The following is a 17,011-nucleotide window of genomic DNA, read 5'->3' as shown; positions in this document are numbered from 1 at the left end:
CTAACAACCAGGGGAGGTGATATCTCCTCCGAGCCAAAGAGCAGGTTTGCTTCTGCTCACTGTAACCGCCGTGGCTTCCCCATCTCAGGGTTCCTCTCTCTTAGCACCGTGCCCTGCATGTACCGTCATCCTTGATTCACCATCATGAAATTGGGTGAGCATGGGGAGCCAAGCAAATCGACACAAAGTTCTGGTTATTTCACCAGATATAAGAAAGCTCTTGGCCTCTGGCCCATGAGTCTCTTATCTTTTGAAAGAATAACTTGTGTTTTAAAAAAAGGTGAACTAAAACGACTGGCGATGTAGCTTGCCTAACATGTGCAAGGCCCTGGGTAAGGAAGGAAGGAGAGGAAAGATCAGAAGGCAAAAGGATAAAAATGGAAATTATATTCTTGGAGCAAGTGTTCCACTATTTTAAAAAATTTAAAGAGTTGGTGGAGCAAACAGGAATTCATGTATTGAGTAGCACCCCAACTGAAAGTGGTTTGGAAGCTCCACCAGGGGAATGCAAGGGGGAAACTTTTATAGGAGGAACAGAGAAGAAAAGCCAAGGAAAACCCTTGATGGGTTGAAGTCATACAGTTGCCTTATTTGGTCTATCTCACGGCAGAGTGTCTAGTTATAGGATTATAAGTTGATGGCCGCTTCTGAATAATTGAATTTAAATTCTGTTTTTCTTTAATATTGGTATTTATAAGAAATAAGCTCAAATTAAGTTTTGACTTACATTTACAAATCACACAAGGTTAAGTTATTTATGAGGCCTGTTTTGTTTTGTTTTTTTCCTGCTTAGGGATTCTTCAGGTCAATTTCCATTTTAGTTTACTTTAACAGTTATAAACTTATAAGACGTGTAAAATTTGAGACCTTGCATCATTCTTAACAAGTGTCACCTCTAAGGTGCTAAGTTAAATAGCCTATTTATTATTGCTAGGCAACCAGGTTGCTCTTTTTGTCCTAAGTGGCATCTGAGCATTACTTTTCCCATGGCAACCCCATTTCTTCCTCTCCCCACTGATCACCACCTTTGGCCTGTGTCAGTCCTTCTCTAGGTTCAAGCTGAGTATTTTCCAATTACTTCCTGGGCTAGAGTCCTGCTCCCTAAATGGAAACCTGAAACTCTATTGGAAACCAGTGTGAGCTGTTGCTCAGATTTCAGCTGATCTGCCTACTCACTCACCCAACACTCTAGGGCCTGTTACAGTTTAGTGTATCTAAGTAGACTCCTTTATGCTTGTCCCAAATGTTCCTAAGCCACCCCTAAAGCCTTGTCCTGAAACCAGCAGTCTCGCACTTTGGTTGGCCAATAATAAAGGCTTACATTTATCGATCACCTAAGTATATGTCATCCAAGACTACACAGTTGGTGAGCTCTAAAGGCAAAGTTTGCTCTTGGATGGTCTATCTCCAAGACCCTCTGATGTCTCTTGCTGAAAGGAACTTTCATGTATATGTCTTGCCCTCATTTCCAGCTCCTGATCTGTCTTTCTTAGAAAGGAAACCATTTCAAAATGCCATTTGGTCACTTACTTGAACAACTTGTAAACCTCCCTAATCAAATCATTTTAATTATTTTTATTAGTATAATATTAATAATCATTATTAATATCCTTTAATAATAATGGTTTTCAGGGAAGAATTTGGCCATGAAATGAGAGCTCAATTTATCAATATGTCAATAGGAAAAGTTTTTCAAATCATATCTTCACCTTAATATTTTTTGGGTTTTTTTTATGGAAAAATGAATAGTTGTACTATATTCCACACCAATATAATGTATATAAAGTACTCTGAACTTGATTTTAAGGTTCTGGATCTACCAGGTCTTAGCTATGTGACTTGGTGGGGGCCCATTTCACTTCTGGGAACTTCATGTTTCCCATTTGTAGAGTGAAAACCAGAAGATCTCTAGGTTTGTTTTCGGAGGTGACTCCGTGTCTAACAAAACAGTGTTAATTCTCCCATAATAGCAGAACACTTGCTCCAAGAATAGTACTTTCCATTTTTATCCTTTTGCTTTCTCATTTTTCCCCTTCCTTCCTTTCCTTTTTTGTGTTAACAGCATTAAAACACTTACAATCACCCAAACATAAAATCTCAGTCATATTTGACTTTCTGCTTCCCTATCAATGCTCTGTTCAATTCATTACCCATATCCTCACTTTTACTTCCACTCCCATTGCCATGTTCAAGTTCAGGTATTTACCACCTCACGTTTCCACTTCCATCTCTTCCTGTGTTTTCTCTTCAAGCTTTTAACATATTTTTATAAAAGTAGTAATCCTGGTGCTCATGAAATTTAGTATTGTGCCTTGTTATCAGTTAACAAGCCTTTAACTCTGTATTTACATGGCCTGTGGAATACGTGTTTTAAGAGTGTGTGTGCGCACCTGTGTATGCCAGCACTGATAATGATTCCACTGAGGAACATTAACATTGCTTTGAAGCAAATGAGTATCTTGTTAGGCTGTTCTCTAGCTATAATCATTAGATATAAGAAGTCAAACTCAAATTACCTTCAGCCAACTGGAATTTTCAGTGATGATGTGGTATTACAGAAAAGGAGGGGAGGCAATGGATCTTGGTAAGGTCTGGACCTTGGTAACCTCATCACAGATGGGCTTCTTTTGGGTGTTTCTGGGCAGAGGGTGGGGGTATGCTTCATTTTTCAGCCAATCTGCTTTCTGTTGCTTGGGCCCCCTGGTGGAAGAAGATGGATGGCTCCCTCCCTTTCATTTCTATACATTATATCTCTTTCTTTCAAGAGCCCATTTTTGACAAGTATAGTCTCTTTGTCCCAATTCCACATTCTGGAAGAAAAGCTCAGGTTGGCTTTGTTTGAACTGGCAATCTATGTTTTGTCAATCACCTTGGGACACACTGGACAAAGGTCCTGGGGCTCATCTCTGTGGGTGAGGAGGTCAGTGAAGATGATCATGGTGAGCTGACAGCCTGCTCAAGATGTCTGTACTTTCCTTAAGGTAAATTGTGAGAACCCTATCTATGTCAACAATGGTGGCCCCCGGGGAGTGGCACACCACAAGGATTTGAAATAACAAGTTGGTGTAATCACTGGGAGAGTGGGTGTCAAATCTGGACAAGCTATGTGTAACAAATAACTCTGCAGGAGAGATCCATTGTTCTTTAGAAAAAAGTCTTTGGGTCTTTCCAAGTTCTGTGCCATAGAATATTAAAGAGAAAATGTTTAACTTGAAAAAAATTAAAGAGAATTGTTGGTAACATAGTTATCTTGCTCTTAGAGAAGGTCAATATGAAATTTTCTTTGGGAGAAAAAAGTAAATAAAACCTGCCTTCCACTTTACAGTCTACATGAACCTGTGTGGGTTTGCCATTTGTTAAGCAGTGGGGCCATTCAGACTAGGGGAAACCAATATTTTTATTGGTTTGAATAAGGCCCTTTTGGAATGTTTGGTTTTTAATTAATATTGCTTTTTAATATGTCCAATAGGATGATTTGCCTTTGTATTAGTACAAGGGAGTCACTTTGTTGGATGGGGTTATTAAACTGTCCAGTTTAGTGGTGCAGAATGGTTATCAAATGCAAATATTTATTTAGCTTTATTACTATGTTACACACCATCTGGCAGTAACTGACAATTTAAAAATAAGAAAAGCAGAAGGGCCCAAATAAATTTCATTTATTTGAAATGAAAAACAATATGAAACAGGGTGCAGCCCCCTTTGACACTCCTAAACCTGAGACTGAAGCTGCCACAAGATAAATTCTACTGCTTCTGATTAGACAGAGGGCTATGAGACAGGCTGTACGTGAAACTCATACCTGCCAAGCTCTTTATTTGCCCAGTGGATGCCACTTGAATAAAACTTGTAGAATTATCATCTTATTGAACTCTCAAAATAATTGGGTAGTAACCACAGCAGATGGTCCAGTGTTGTAGAAGAGGAAACCAAGACTAAAGGGCTGTGATGTGTTCAATGTGGAGCAGCTAGTGAGCAGCCCGACCAGAATGAGAACTGGGAGCTCCTAATTCTCTGGCCCCTGCTCTCTTGTTGGAATCTTTTTTTTTTTTTTTGTACCAGGGATTGAACACAGGGGTGTTCTACCACTGAACCACATCCCCAGTCTTTTTACTTTATTTTATTTAAAAAAAAATTTGAGACAGGGTCTCCCTAATTTGTTTACAGCATTGCTAAATTGCAGAGACTGGGAACCTGTTATCCTCCTGCCTCGGCCTCCTGAGCTACTGGGATTACAGGCATGTACCTCCATGCCTGGCTTGGAATCTTTATTATGGTTATGTAATTGGGTCCATTCTTAATTCTCAACCATGGAGTCAAGATTAGACATATACTGATGAACACTGTTTCCAGTTTTCAGTGCTAAGAAAATCTGAAATAGCTTGCTTTCATAGAGGATGGGTTAAATTAATTATCAGATGTATTGCTGCATCTTTAAAAAATAAAACTGTATACTGATATGGAATAATCACTAAGAAATATTTATAGTACTTTTTATTTTTCATGTACTTCGAGACTGATAAGAAATTCCAAAATAGTAGAGTTTCTGTGTGTTTTTCATTCAGTTTTCTTTAGTTACAATATTATATGTAACCATAATACATTGTTAAAACAATTAATGGACAATTAATTGTGCAATATTATTCATGCAAACAGAAGTTGACTTTGCATGAATTTCTAAAAATATTTTTAAGTAAAAAGAAAGGTGAGAGAGTGTATGCTATGCACCGTATTTTATTTTAAAGTGAAGGACTGTGGTTTGTTTATTTCCATATGCCTAGCATATCTTTGGAAGTATATATAAGAAACTAGATACGTTGGGTAGCCTCTAGAGAATACTGGGCAGCAAGATACAAAAGAGGCAGAGAGAATTTAAACTATGTATTTTTTTTTATTCCAATCTATTTTTAAAAGTAAATAGGGCTCTTTGTATGTATTCAGACAAAGGATTTCTAAATTATATTTTTGAGTGACAAATGCAAGATAAATAAGTGTGCATGTACACCATTTACAAAAAAGGGGGGAGGGAGTGGAATTTATATGTGTCTGTGCTTCCATATGCATATATAATAAGAAAGAAACTGGTGACATTGGTTTCTCTCAGGAGAAAGCTAGGCAGCAGGGGACACAAGTGGGAGGAAGAACTTCTACTATACATCCTTTTCAATTTAGACTATATGATTTTAATTTCAACAAAATAAAAAAAAATGAAAAAAGTTAAATCCTAAAAATTATTTTACTTTGTAACATGTTTTCCCTCTAAAATATTCAGCAGCTTTGCAGCTATTCACTGGCTGAAACCCAAATTCCTTGACATTCAGGTTTTTGTAACGGGGTCTCATTATTTCTTGCCTGGAGCGTTCTGTTCTACCTAAAGTGTTTATTCTCTTTCCTTATAACGGTACACATCTGGCATTTTTTTTCTTCTCTTCTGCTCCCCAACCATTAAGCATCAGCTCAGGGGATGCAATAGAATGCTGACCTAGGCTGGGTGAGGCCCTGGCCTTGATCCCCAGTTCTAAAGAAAAAACAAAAACAAAAAGTCAACTTGGGCTTACTTTTGTGAAGTTTCCCCTGCACTCTCCAGCCGTCTGTGATTTCTTTCTCCCCTAAACTCCTGTAACAATGTAGAGTCTGCCCTACATTTTGAGGTTCTTAGCCTAGGTTCTCCAGTGTTCTATGTACTCTATCTCCAAATAAGATGACCTAGATCCTTGTGGTGTCTGAGCATGACTATTTCCTGAAACTCCCTTTTCCCGGCCAAACCTTACACTTGGTTGATGTTTCTGTGACTTTTTTTTTTTTTAAACTAATCTCTTCTTTGTGAAAATTTTATTTCATGTATATGTTTGCTTGATGTGCTTGAGAATTCTGGAGCTGAAGTTGTAGCTCAGTGGTAGAGCACTTGCCTAGCACTAGTGAGGTACTGGGTTCAATCCTCAGCACCACATGAAAATAAATAAAAGTATTGTGTCCATCTACAACTAAAAAAGAAAAAAAAAAGAAATACTTCCAAGTTATATCATGGGAATAAGAAATTGTTTAGCAGCTCAAAAATACCCTAGCAGGAAAAAATAGGACAAAGTAAGAGATAAAACCCAAGAAATAAAACATAGTGTTTGAAAACTAATGTAGTTTTAACTATAACATTTCTGAGAAACAAGATACATAATAAAAATTTCTTTTTTTCATTTGGCTCATTTAGTTGGCAGCCTTTTAGAAACTAGTCCCTATTTTCCTGGTAACCATAGTGAGTTAATTAGCCCTTCTGATGTGTTATCCACTAGTCCTCAAGGTTCTCATTTTGAGTGAATGGCAACATTGGATTTAAATTTTGGCAAATCTGATCTTAGATCCACATGATTTCTAAGTCCTTGAGGACTATATTCAACTGATCCTATATTGCATATTCCTTTCTGTACCTACTTCAGGGCTGTGTATCTATTAGGTGCAGACAATTGACATAGACAGTTTTAGAATTAAAGAAAAAAACCTTCTGAAAAAAAATCTTGATCTTTGAAACTGAAATTATGCAAACAAACAATAATACTAACAGCTTACTTATGATTAAATCTTCACTTAGATAGGCACTGTATTTGAGGTAGATTAATTTTGTATTTACATTAAGTGAGGGAAGTGGTACTGTTGTTATCCTCCTTTGCAGATGAGACTCAGAGGTTAAATAACTTGACAGCTAAATGAGAGAACCAGGATTCAAATGAAAACCTTTTGTCCCCTACTGGGTCTCTGTGTTTAATCTTATGTTTATGTTATTGTTTTCCCAAAGTTTAGTCACATGGACAAGTAACTTGTTAATAATACTTGTCTTTGTTTCCAAATAGATGGGAAAATCTTTAAGAGGGGATCATGCCCCAAAATGATTATTACAGAAATATGACATACTCAGTACTGAATCTTCCAGAATGAATAAATATATAAAAACTTGGTTACAAATGCATAGATACTTTTTCTGATTCAGCTCACAAGCTCTTTTCCTGACTTGGTTTATTTTCTTTGTTGTTTCTAGTAATTTAGCATTTTCTGAGTACTACCTTTATCATCGACTGTGATATTACAACTTGTTTAACACTCTAAGGTTTGCAATGACTCTTCATAAATATGAACTGCTTTTATTTCTTACAATGATATCTTGGGTATTACACTTATTTTTAGAAGAGAAAAGTGAGATTTAGGGTGGTAGCCCTTGGCAACTCATTGGAGGTTTTTGGAAAGGGGAGTGACATGAGCAGAATTGTGATAGAGCTTAGTGTGGACCACAGTGTGTAGGTTAGACAGTCGGGGTGGAAACCACATGCAGGCAGACCATTTATCTTTTGATTGCTTTGACTAGGCAATGTGAACCTGAACCGGGAGGGCATATCAAGAGTGAAACCTTTTTTCCTTTAACAAGAAATGTTTTCAAGGAGCATAATATCCTCCAGCCAAAATAATGTTGCTCCCACTTAGAACCTATGTGTAGGAGTCATTGTACAGGTGAAGCTACATAATTTAGACTTTGGAAATGAAGGAGTGCTACTATTAGATCAGTTAAGTTGCGCATACTCAAAACTAGGTAGTCATCCTTGACTATCTCTTTCAGCTTTGCTCTCCACATTCATTTGACCCACAAATCCTGCTGATTTCTCCTCCTCCTCCTCCTCCTCCTCCTCTTCCTTCCTCCTTTTTTGAACCAGGGATTGAACTCAGGGTCACTTGACCACTGAGCCACATCCCCAGCCCTATTTTGTATTTTATTGAGAGACAGGGTCTCACTGAGTTGCTTTGTTCCTTGCTTTTGCTGACGCTGGGTTTGAAAACTCACCATCCTCCAAAGCCACTGTGCCCAGCTGATTTTACCTTCTTAATGATGCTCAAACTTATTCCCTCTCTCCAATTTATCATTTGACTTCTTCAAAAGTTCCTTGACTTCCCTAGGCAATGTTAGGTGTCTTACATTTATTTGCTGATCATATTTATTTGATAAATAATTTTATTGTAGGACCAAGAATATATTCACATTGCATTGGATTCAGTTAACTTATTTTTCACTTAACAATTAAATTTAAAAAATTAAGTTGTAGATGGATACAATACCTTTATTTTATTTATCTTTATGTAGTGCTAAGGATTGAACCCAATGCCTCACTCATATGAGATGAGTGCTCTACCACTAAGCCACAACCCCAGCCCAACAATGAAATTCTTAAGAGTAATGCTTCCTTAGAAAATTTTGGGCTTGAGCCCTTGGCTCATGCTCTTGATCCATGCTCTTGCCTGAAAAAAGCAATGAGGGCAATGCTAGAGCACAGGAAAATATGTGAAATTGTGTAACTCTGCCCTGGCTTCACCTCTAGTCCAGCTCCTAGCAACTGTCCCTCTATAAATATTAATACCACACATCATGGGCTTGTTGTTTCTCCCTCTGGCAATGCCCACATTCTCGGTCACATTTATATTCCTCGCTTTATCCTCAAAGTTTTTCATTCTTGAGATAGTCCACATTCTCCTTTGAATGTGCCTCTATTTTCCCAAATAAACCTCTATGTCTCTGAAAAAATAAAAGAAAAAAGAAAATATTAGACTGTGTTTATAGCTCAGTGGTAAAGTGTAAGCTTAGCTAGTGCAAAGCCCCAGTTTTCAATTCCCAGCACATACAGACATGCATGTAAAAAAACAATTATACATCTCTAGTGCCTAGCATACAGGAAGGCAAATGATCTCAAAATTGTTTAGCCTAACTGATAGAATAGCACATTCACTGCATTCTTACTATGTATTAGGCAGTTCATGAAAAGATTAGAAAGAAATAGTTTCTTCTGGAAGAAATCAGATGACAGCATGGAGGTGATATGATTAAGAGCACAACCAACTATATCATCTTGAATCAATTATTTAATATCAGAATCTCATTTTCCTTATTTGTAAAAGGAGATCTATAACATATATAGCTTAATAAAAACAATGCAATTTGCAAATTCTTCCACACACTAAAATGAACGATTGTATTTAAAGCACTTAAGGTAGTGACAGTTGTAGTAGACACAGGTGGTTGTTATTATGAAGATGAGCCAAGCACAGACAAAACTATAATGCAAGGGTAAATTTTTAGGTGCTATTGAGCATTTAAGAGTTTCACAGAAAATGTGACTATATAGCTTGGTAATGACTCATGAAAATATTCAAGGTCAAGCCTTAGATATCTGTCTCTTAGAGCCTTAGAAATCAAGAAATCCTAGATCTGGAGTCAAAAGCTCAAATATGACAGTGATCAGATTGGCTACACATTAGAATCAGCCTGGGAACTGCAAAGGTAAATCAATGGCCAAGCTCGACCACAAAGGTGTCAGAATTTCTAGGAATAGCTTGCATCCCTGGCAACATGAGTATGACTTTAAATCTCTTTGAGTAATTCTAATGTGCAGCTAGAGTCGAGAACCACTGCAATTCTAAATCATTGAGGGCAAGATGGGCGAACAGGAGTGTAATTTCTTTCTTTCTTCTTCTTTTTAAATAAATAAATAAATAAATAAATAAATATATATATATATATATATATATTAGTTGTAGTTGGACACAATACCTTTATTTTTATTTGTTTGTATTTTTATGTGATGCTGAGGATCGAACCCAGTGCCTCGCACATGCTAGGCGAGCGCTCTACCGCTGAGCCACAACCTCAGCCCCAGGAGTGTAGTTTCTTATTAACTGCCTTCGATTGTTTCAATGTTTATTGACAGCTTTTTTGAAAAGGTCCAAAATTGCAGGTGAAATTTCCAAATTTCAAAACGTTGGCAAGCATTTTAAAACGTTTAAGTCAGGATGGTGGCGCGATTTGGGAAGCTAAGGTTGAAGGATTGCTAGTTCGAGCCCAGCCTCAGCAATGCAGCAAGATCCTGTCTCAAAAAATAAAAAAAAGACTGGGGATGTAGCTCAGTGGTAGAGTGCCCCTGGTTTCAATCCCTCTGCAGACACACACACACACACACACACACACACGTCCAAAGAACACCGAGGTTGGGGATGGGAGTGGGGTCCGTCGGTAAAGCAAGCATGTATACTGTCCCTCAGTTAGTACCCTTCCTTCCAGTTCAACTCCCGGCTTTCAAGAAACGTGTTCTGAGTAGTTAGATAACTTATTCAAGATTATACAACAAATCACACAGAGTTGGGACTAAAACCCAGTTCTTTCAGATTTTATATTGCTTTTATGTGAAGAAAGGACCACTTTGGAGATGCGCTTTAAAAATAGTTAAGACTGGGGGAAGACAGGTAGTTTCAGGTTCAAGGAACTTGGAGAACTGTGCCTCCCAGTATCCCATCGCGGACCGCAACCCCAGATGATGACTAAATTGTGATAAGTAACGTGAACGCCGAGATCTCAAGCAGAAAGGGGAGGCAGCTACGCAAGATTATTCCACCAGCAGCGCCGCGGAGGAGCTGGGCCGGTTAAGAGCAATGAATTACGACCTCTGCTGGTCACGCTCACGACTCCTGCCGTAAAGCCCGTGTAGAGCGCATGCGCGCCTCTCCTCCCTTTCGGATTACGGACCCGGTCACTGCGGTGGGGATCCACACAGCGTTGCCCGGCCGTCGCCATGGTGAAGCTGAGTAAAGAGGCTAAACAGAGGCTGCAGCAGCTCTTCAAGGGCGGCCAGTTTGCCATCCGTTGGGGCTTTATTCCTCTCGTGATTTACTTGGGTCAGTGGGAGAAGAGCCTGGGAGGAGACTTGAGGGAAGGGGTTGATGGCGTCTGCGACTCCATCTTTGGCCTTCGTGAGCGGGAGACGGAAACGTGATCCCGCCGTGCAGGTCTTCTGAGGCTGTCTGGTCTAGTGGGGTCGATTTAAACCGAATTCCCTCTTTTACTAGTTGTGTGGTGTTTAACAAGTGACGTAATTCCTCCCATTCTGTAAAACGGAGGCAAGATTTACTTTTCAGGATTGTCGTGGGGGTTAGATGATGACCCGATGTCTGTGAAAGTGATAACTATTTGGCACTAAGTGGGTTTTCAGGGCGTTTCTCTTCATCTCCAGGTGGGTCTCTGTGGCTTTCATCAGAAGAATGAATAATGTTTTCCTTTAGCATGCTAGAGTTTATTTTCCTTTATGCACAATGATTCCTTTTCCTAAGACAACCATCATGTTAATTTTTTCATCCTAGGGTCTAACTCAGGTTTTTTGAGATTTATGTTAAAGTTATCTTTCTAGAACTTATTCCTTGTTTATTAGTGTCGTTTCTTTTACACTATATATAAAATTTAACTTTGTTTAAACCAATTCCAAGGTTCTTTAATTCACACTAAAATCTGCATCCACAGATTAATCTTATGTAATTCAAGACGTTTTAGGGCTTGATTGCATATAGTGCTGTAAGATGTGACAGAAAGTGACATTAAGCAACAAAAAGGTTTTAATGTGCCACCAGTTGAAAGACAGTTCTACATGGACTCTTGTCTTTCTGTAATCTTGTGTGTGGAGACTCTGATGACCCTTGGTTCCATGTTATCTTTTGGAGGTGTTTATAGAACAACCTTCCAGAGCTAAGGGGAGACATACTTTTAGCCCAACAGTTTATGGTTCCCTAAATGTAGGATTTATCTTCACTATATGTGCAGTTATCAACTGGCCTTCTTCCTGGGGCTTTGCATCAGGTCTTGGGTTATTGAAGATAATATGATGAAACTCTGACTACAGCTATCGCTGGGAATAATAAACTCTTGTCTGTGACTGACTCAGAACCTTGTGTCTTAAACCCTTGTGAAACTGGAAGGCTAGTTTGATGTCCTGAAAATAGGGTAAAATTTCAGACCCCTCACAGTTCTTTATATTCTGATTTTAATCAGTTATTTAAGCAAATTAGCATATATCATCAAATCAAAATTTTGGGTGAGGGAATGGGAACCAGGGATTGAATCCAGAACACTTAACCTTTTTAAAATTTTTTTGTTTTTGAGACAGGGCCTTGCTAAGTTGCTGAGGCTGGCTTTGAATTTACAATCCTTCATTGGGAGTGCCACTACACCCTGCCTCCTTTCTTTTGTATCACTAGACTTTGCTTTATAAAAAGAGAGGTTTGTTTGGAATAAAATATGATATCCTCAGTTTTGTTTTTGAAAAAGATTAGCTGTTGTTGGTTTTTTGGTCTTTGTGCTCTTTGTAGTCTGTCATCCAGTATGATTTGGGAATTGCTGTAACTTATTTCTGGGTAATGACCAATAATGAAAAGTAGAGGATGCTAAGAGCTTCTGTGCTAATTGTGTATATGCTAGAATTAAGTAGTTTGTTATTCCTTCTGATTAGTCCTGGACATAATTTCATATTCTAGTGAAGATTGGAAACTATTCTGTAGCCCCAGTATATCTAGATAGAGTTGATAGATCTAGAGAGCTGTCCTAGGTTGGGTTTTAAAAAAAGCCTTGAAGGTAGATTTTTTTTGTCTGCTGGGGTATTAATTAGTATTTTTTTTTTCTTCACCCTTCCTCTTCCTTTCAGGATTTAAAAGGGGTGCAGATCCTGGAATGCCTGAACCAACAGTTTTGAGGTACTGTTCTTACAAATAAACATTACAGGGCAAATGCTCATATGTTAGTATTGAAACATTGAGAAACAAAAGAGTAACAGTGGTAGGTGTTGACATGAATCTTTCACCAGGCATTATAAACTGCAATAGTTTGTAAACTGTTTGGTCCCCTGCTTTGTCCCCTTCCAAATTTTTTTTTGGTATAATTATAGTGAAACACATTTTAAAGGAAAAGAACTAATTTATTATTCTACCACATTAAATCGTGAAACTATTTTTAATTTTCTGTATTCCCATCTTATCTGTATTCACCTGAATACAACTTTTTACATCATTTTAGCAAAGGTATATAGGCTTCTGGGTTTTTTCCACCTAAAATTAGAATTGATGTCCAATGTATTTTCCACTTGAGGATTACTTAGGTTTTTCAGTATTATACATAACAATATAATTAACCTTTTTAATGCATATAACTTAGATTTTGATTTATTTTCTTATGATGCATTCTTATGGGTTCAGTAAGTCCAATATATGAACATTTGTGGTGCTAAAAATGCACTGTGTATTCCTTTCTCAGAAACAGTCTTGCTAATGTTGGATAAACACTTGAGGAAACACTCACACACATGCATATTATATATATGCATCCAAGCCTTTAACACATAGGCTTTTGGAGGGCATTCAAAATTTAAACTGCAGCTACTTTACATGTAGCAAACAGGTAAGTCTGATATTCCTGGCACTGTGATGACCAGACTACTGCATACTGGTGCTATGGGATTTCAGTTTGAGATTGTTTCATAGACATCTCTTATAGTTTGCCAAAATACACTTCATTGGTTATTTGAGATCCTCGGATTGTTCCAAATTGTCCTCTAAGTCACTTTCCAGAGTGACAGAAAATAATAATACAAATTGAGTATTTTAAAAAAAATATTTGGGAACAGAAGTGTTTTGGAGATCAGATTTTTGAATAAGGGATGTTTACTCTATACTAATACTAATCATGGTCACCTACACTGTGTCAGCTATTGTTTTAGGTGCTTTATAAAAACATTATCTATAGTTGTCATTATAGTCCTAGAGAACAGGTCACACAGTCAGTAGGTGGTGGAACATCTATCTCCAAAGGCTTTTCACTGGGACACTTGGACTCCTACAGGTAATCTTACCTGGTACTCAGCATAGAGTCATCTGATAGGAATTTTGTCCACCTCCTCTGCCTTACTGCTATCCCACAGGTACTTTTTCTTTTCAAAAAAGTACCACTATATGCTGTCTTCCTCAACTTGTCCACTTTTGTGGTTACTATTTTCCCTGATAACCTTCTTCAACAAATGGTCTTCACTTGTTGCTCTTTTCTTCACCTACCTTTCTCCCTTTAACCCTTTGTGACATGTCTGCTTAAAACTGCTTTCAGAGCCCCACTAAGTTCCTTTTTTCTTAGCCCTTGTTCAAAGAACTATTAATTTCCTTTTCTGTAAAAAGGCCATTGAGATCATGTATCTGCTTTTAACTAACTGAGTGACCATAGACCAATTATTTCCTAGGGAAACTACCTTAGGGCACATGATCATAGATGGAATTACTATGTGAATATTTTCTAAATACTGGAAATTATTATCAAATACCTTTCCCCAAGGCCACTAACCTTTCTCAGCTCCTCTTTCCTAAGTTGGGCATAGTAATACCTATTTCACAAGGTTGCCATGAGGATTGAATAAGAATACTGTCTGTAAAGTGTTAACTGTGTTAGCAATACTTGTCAAATAATGTGATCAATAAACTATTAATAGTAATTTTTTAATCTTTTTGGTGATATTTTCTTTATCCTTCCCTCTTTCTATGATAACAATGCTCTAGTCATATGATATTGCATGCTAATCTTGGAATAAATAAATTATAAATAAATAAATAAATTATATTTTCATGACATTGTCTATTTGCTTGTGGTCCCTCAGTCTGGAATACTTTTTCCCCTAAGTTTCGACCTGATGGAAACCTGCTTCTAGAACAGCCCAATCTCAAATGTTGCCTCTGCCCAAACTTTCCTCCTGTCTGAAATTGATCAGATTTCTGTGTTCCCAGAGTATTCTTTGGTGAATGGCATTCTCTACCTTTTATTATGTCTGTTGTTTATTTTCATTACATGTTTTGCTCAACAAGTATTGAATTAATTAAATGACCCTTCTACCTTAGGTGATATAGGATTCAGAGGTGGGGCTGGAATGTATACTATTTTGGCTTCAGTTATCCCAGCCAGTTTTGATCTTCAAAGTTGCAGACTAGATGAAGCAACCCCTACCTAATTTTTCATTTTTTTACTTTATTGTTTTCTTAATGCTCCTTTCCTTTCTTGTGCTTTCTCAGTCTTTTCTGTCATATATTCTGGTTTCCTTTCCAGGTGTACTTATGTTTTAGGAAAAAATTGATTACCTGCAAAAAGATGTCCAGTTAATGGAATTTCATATATTGTACTGACTGTTCTGGGGAGACTACTAAAGAATTCTTCCTGGGTTGCCTACTTTGTACCCTGAAGGAACAGAATTGTGTATGCTTTGGTTTTATTAATATAAAATTAATATAAAGTCTATTGTTTTACACAAATTTATTATTTGTATAATATTTGTGTAAATATTATAATTAATGATTTACTGATTTCTTTCCTTTGCCAAGTTGTTGGGTTTTTGAGATTTAGAACCACATTCATCTTAGTGTCCTCCTTTTTCACCCAGATTGGTACATTGTGTGTGGTCAGCAATTGCTATTTGATAGGAACAGTTATTCAAAATGCAGTATTTTAATGAATAAAGGGGTAATATCTTAGTAAAATATTACTAAGGCAAATAAATTGACTAACAGAATAATTATTTTCATTATCTGTGTAAGGCCAAGGAAGATTTTCTCTCTTTTTATTTTGTATGCTTATTACATTGAGGAACAGACCTAAATAGATGAAGAGTTTATTTTCATGTCTTAACAAAAATACTTGGGGTTAAATAAAAATAGATGCATGTTGGGGTTTTCTAGGCATAGAGAAATTTTTTTAAAATAAAAACTGCATTCTATTTTTATAATACCAGGATCACACCCTTATACTGGCAAGCACTCTCCTACTGAGCTATATCTGTAGTCCTCAGAAATCACACTTCCAATCAGCAGGACTGTAGGATTTAGACTTGAAATACTTCATTTCTCCTTTATTGATTCTGTTGTTTCAAGTTAGCAAATTGGGAGTCTGGGCTGCTTACTGGCTGCAATGTTTGGGGTCAGAATAAGTTGAAGGGGAAATGGAGGCAAATTGCCTAAGGATGTGGTTAAGAGCACCTAGGTCACATCTTATTCTTCTACTTATGATATGTAACCATCTCAAAGCCTCAGTTTCCACATCTTTAAAATAAGGATGGTAAATGGGACTTACAGAAAGCATTCAGTAAAAATGTTATTTCAGTATCATTGATATTGCATCTAATAATGATACTTTTATTATTTGGGTTCATTAATTTTTCTAGTTAATGCAAATCATTAATCATTTATCTTTTGATTGAGTTTACATATTAACTTACGTATCCTTTTTGTTTATAATAAGTAACCACACTCAAATGTAACAAATTGTTTTTATGGTTCTGTGTGTTTAGTTTTTTATTATTTTGCTTCACGAGGTTGATTCTTAACTCTGAATTTGATAGATAATCAAACATAAAAATTCACAAAATCTAGTTCTTAAGCTGTGTATAGAAAGTTTTTGTTTAGGGATTTAATTTATTTCTCCTCTTCACAAATATTTTAGCCTACTTTGGGGATGAACTGTTTTGTCATCTGGATTTGGAAGCAGTCATCCAACAGGAACAACATGGAAGGTGTATGCTCTGGCTGGGATAAGCAATGGGACATCATTCAGACAGTCACCAATTGGATGGCACAGGATTCTTACTTCTCAGATGCATCTGTGGCAGAGTGGAACCTCTCCTGACTTATTTATGATGGACTATATAAAAATAAATATTTTCAACAATGTTCTATATTGTGTCTTTTTTTAATAGAGCACACTGGGACTATCAGCTAAAAACTAAGCCTTTTGTTACTTTTTCAAAACAGAATCTTGTATTTGCTGAGATGCCACCTTAAAAAACAAAAATCCCAATTCCTGGGCCACCACTTAACAAATGGTTTCTGGTTTTCCTTTGCAGTAAAAGTCCCTCAGGGATGTTCTCAGATAAGAAGAATGGAGACAAGTTTCAGTTTGCGACAAACTGGGCTATTCCATTACATTGAAATGAAGTTCTGACTACAGGCAATAGGGGTTTTGGCATCTCTGTTGCTAGGGATAGGAGTGGCATTGGGGACTTGTTATTTATTTAGTGAGTCAAAGATTTTCTTCTGGGGTGGTAGCAAACTAGAGTATCCAGTGAAGTGGCCCTGGGGATTACACAGGATGGTGACATTTCCTCTTCTGGTAGAAGAAAGGGCAGTTAATGGGAACTAGTTTTCA

The 17,011-nt window shown here is 37.2% G+C and overlaps 1 protein-coding gene across 1 annotated transcript; it reads left to right on the top strand.

Moving 5' to 3' along the window:
• The first annotated feature begins 10,521 nt into the window (after nucleotides 1-10,521).
• On the top strand, nucleotides 10,522-16,539 carry Tomm7 (translocase of outer mitochondrial membrane 7). The gene is made up of 3 exons (XM_046463652.2): nucleotides 10,522-10,698; nucleotides 12,492-12,540; nucleotides 16,310-16,539. The coding sequence occupies exons 1-3, from the start codon at nucleotides 10,596-10,598 to the stop codon at nucleotides 16,323-16,325; spliced, it is 168 nt and encodes a 55-aa protein (XP_046319608.1). The 5' UTR covers nucleotides 10,522-10,595; the 3' UTR covers nucleotides 16,326-16,539.
• Nucleotides 16,540-17,011: the final 472 nt, after the last annotated feature.

This window comes from Marmota monax, unplaced genomic scaffold, assembly GCF_021218885.2.
Source record: "Marmota monax isolate L192 unplaced genomic scaffold, Marmota_monax_Labrador192_F-V1.1 WCK01_AAM20220418_F8-fsc00057, whole genome shotgun sequence".
In the NCBI taxonomy this organism is placed as follows: Eukaryota; Metazoa; Chordata; class Mammalia; order Rodentia; family Sciuridae; genus Marmota; species Marmota monax.
The sequence above is the reverse complement of the archived record's forward strand: the minus strand, read 5'-3'. Positions and strand labels throughout refer to the sequence as shown.

Coding starts and splice junctions, on each gene's coding strand:
- Tomm7 (XM_046463652.2), top strand. CDS start 10,596: ATGGTGAAGCTGAGTAAAGAGGCTAAACAGAGGCTGCAGCAGCTCTTC. Junction 10,699..12,491: donor TCCTCTCGTGATTTACTTGG/GTCAGTGGGAGA, acceptor TCTTCCTTTCAG/GATTTAAAAGGGGTGCAGAT.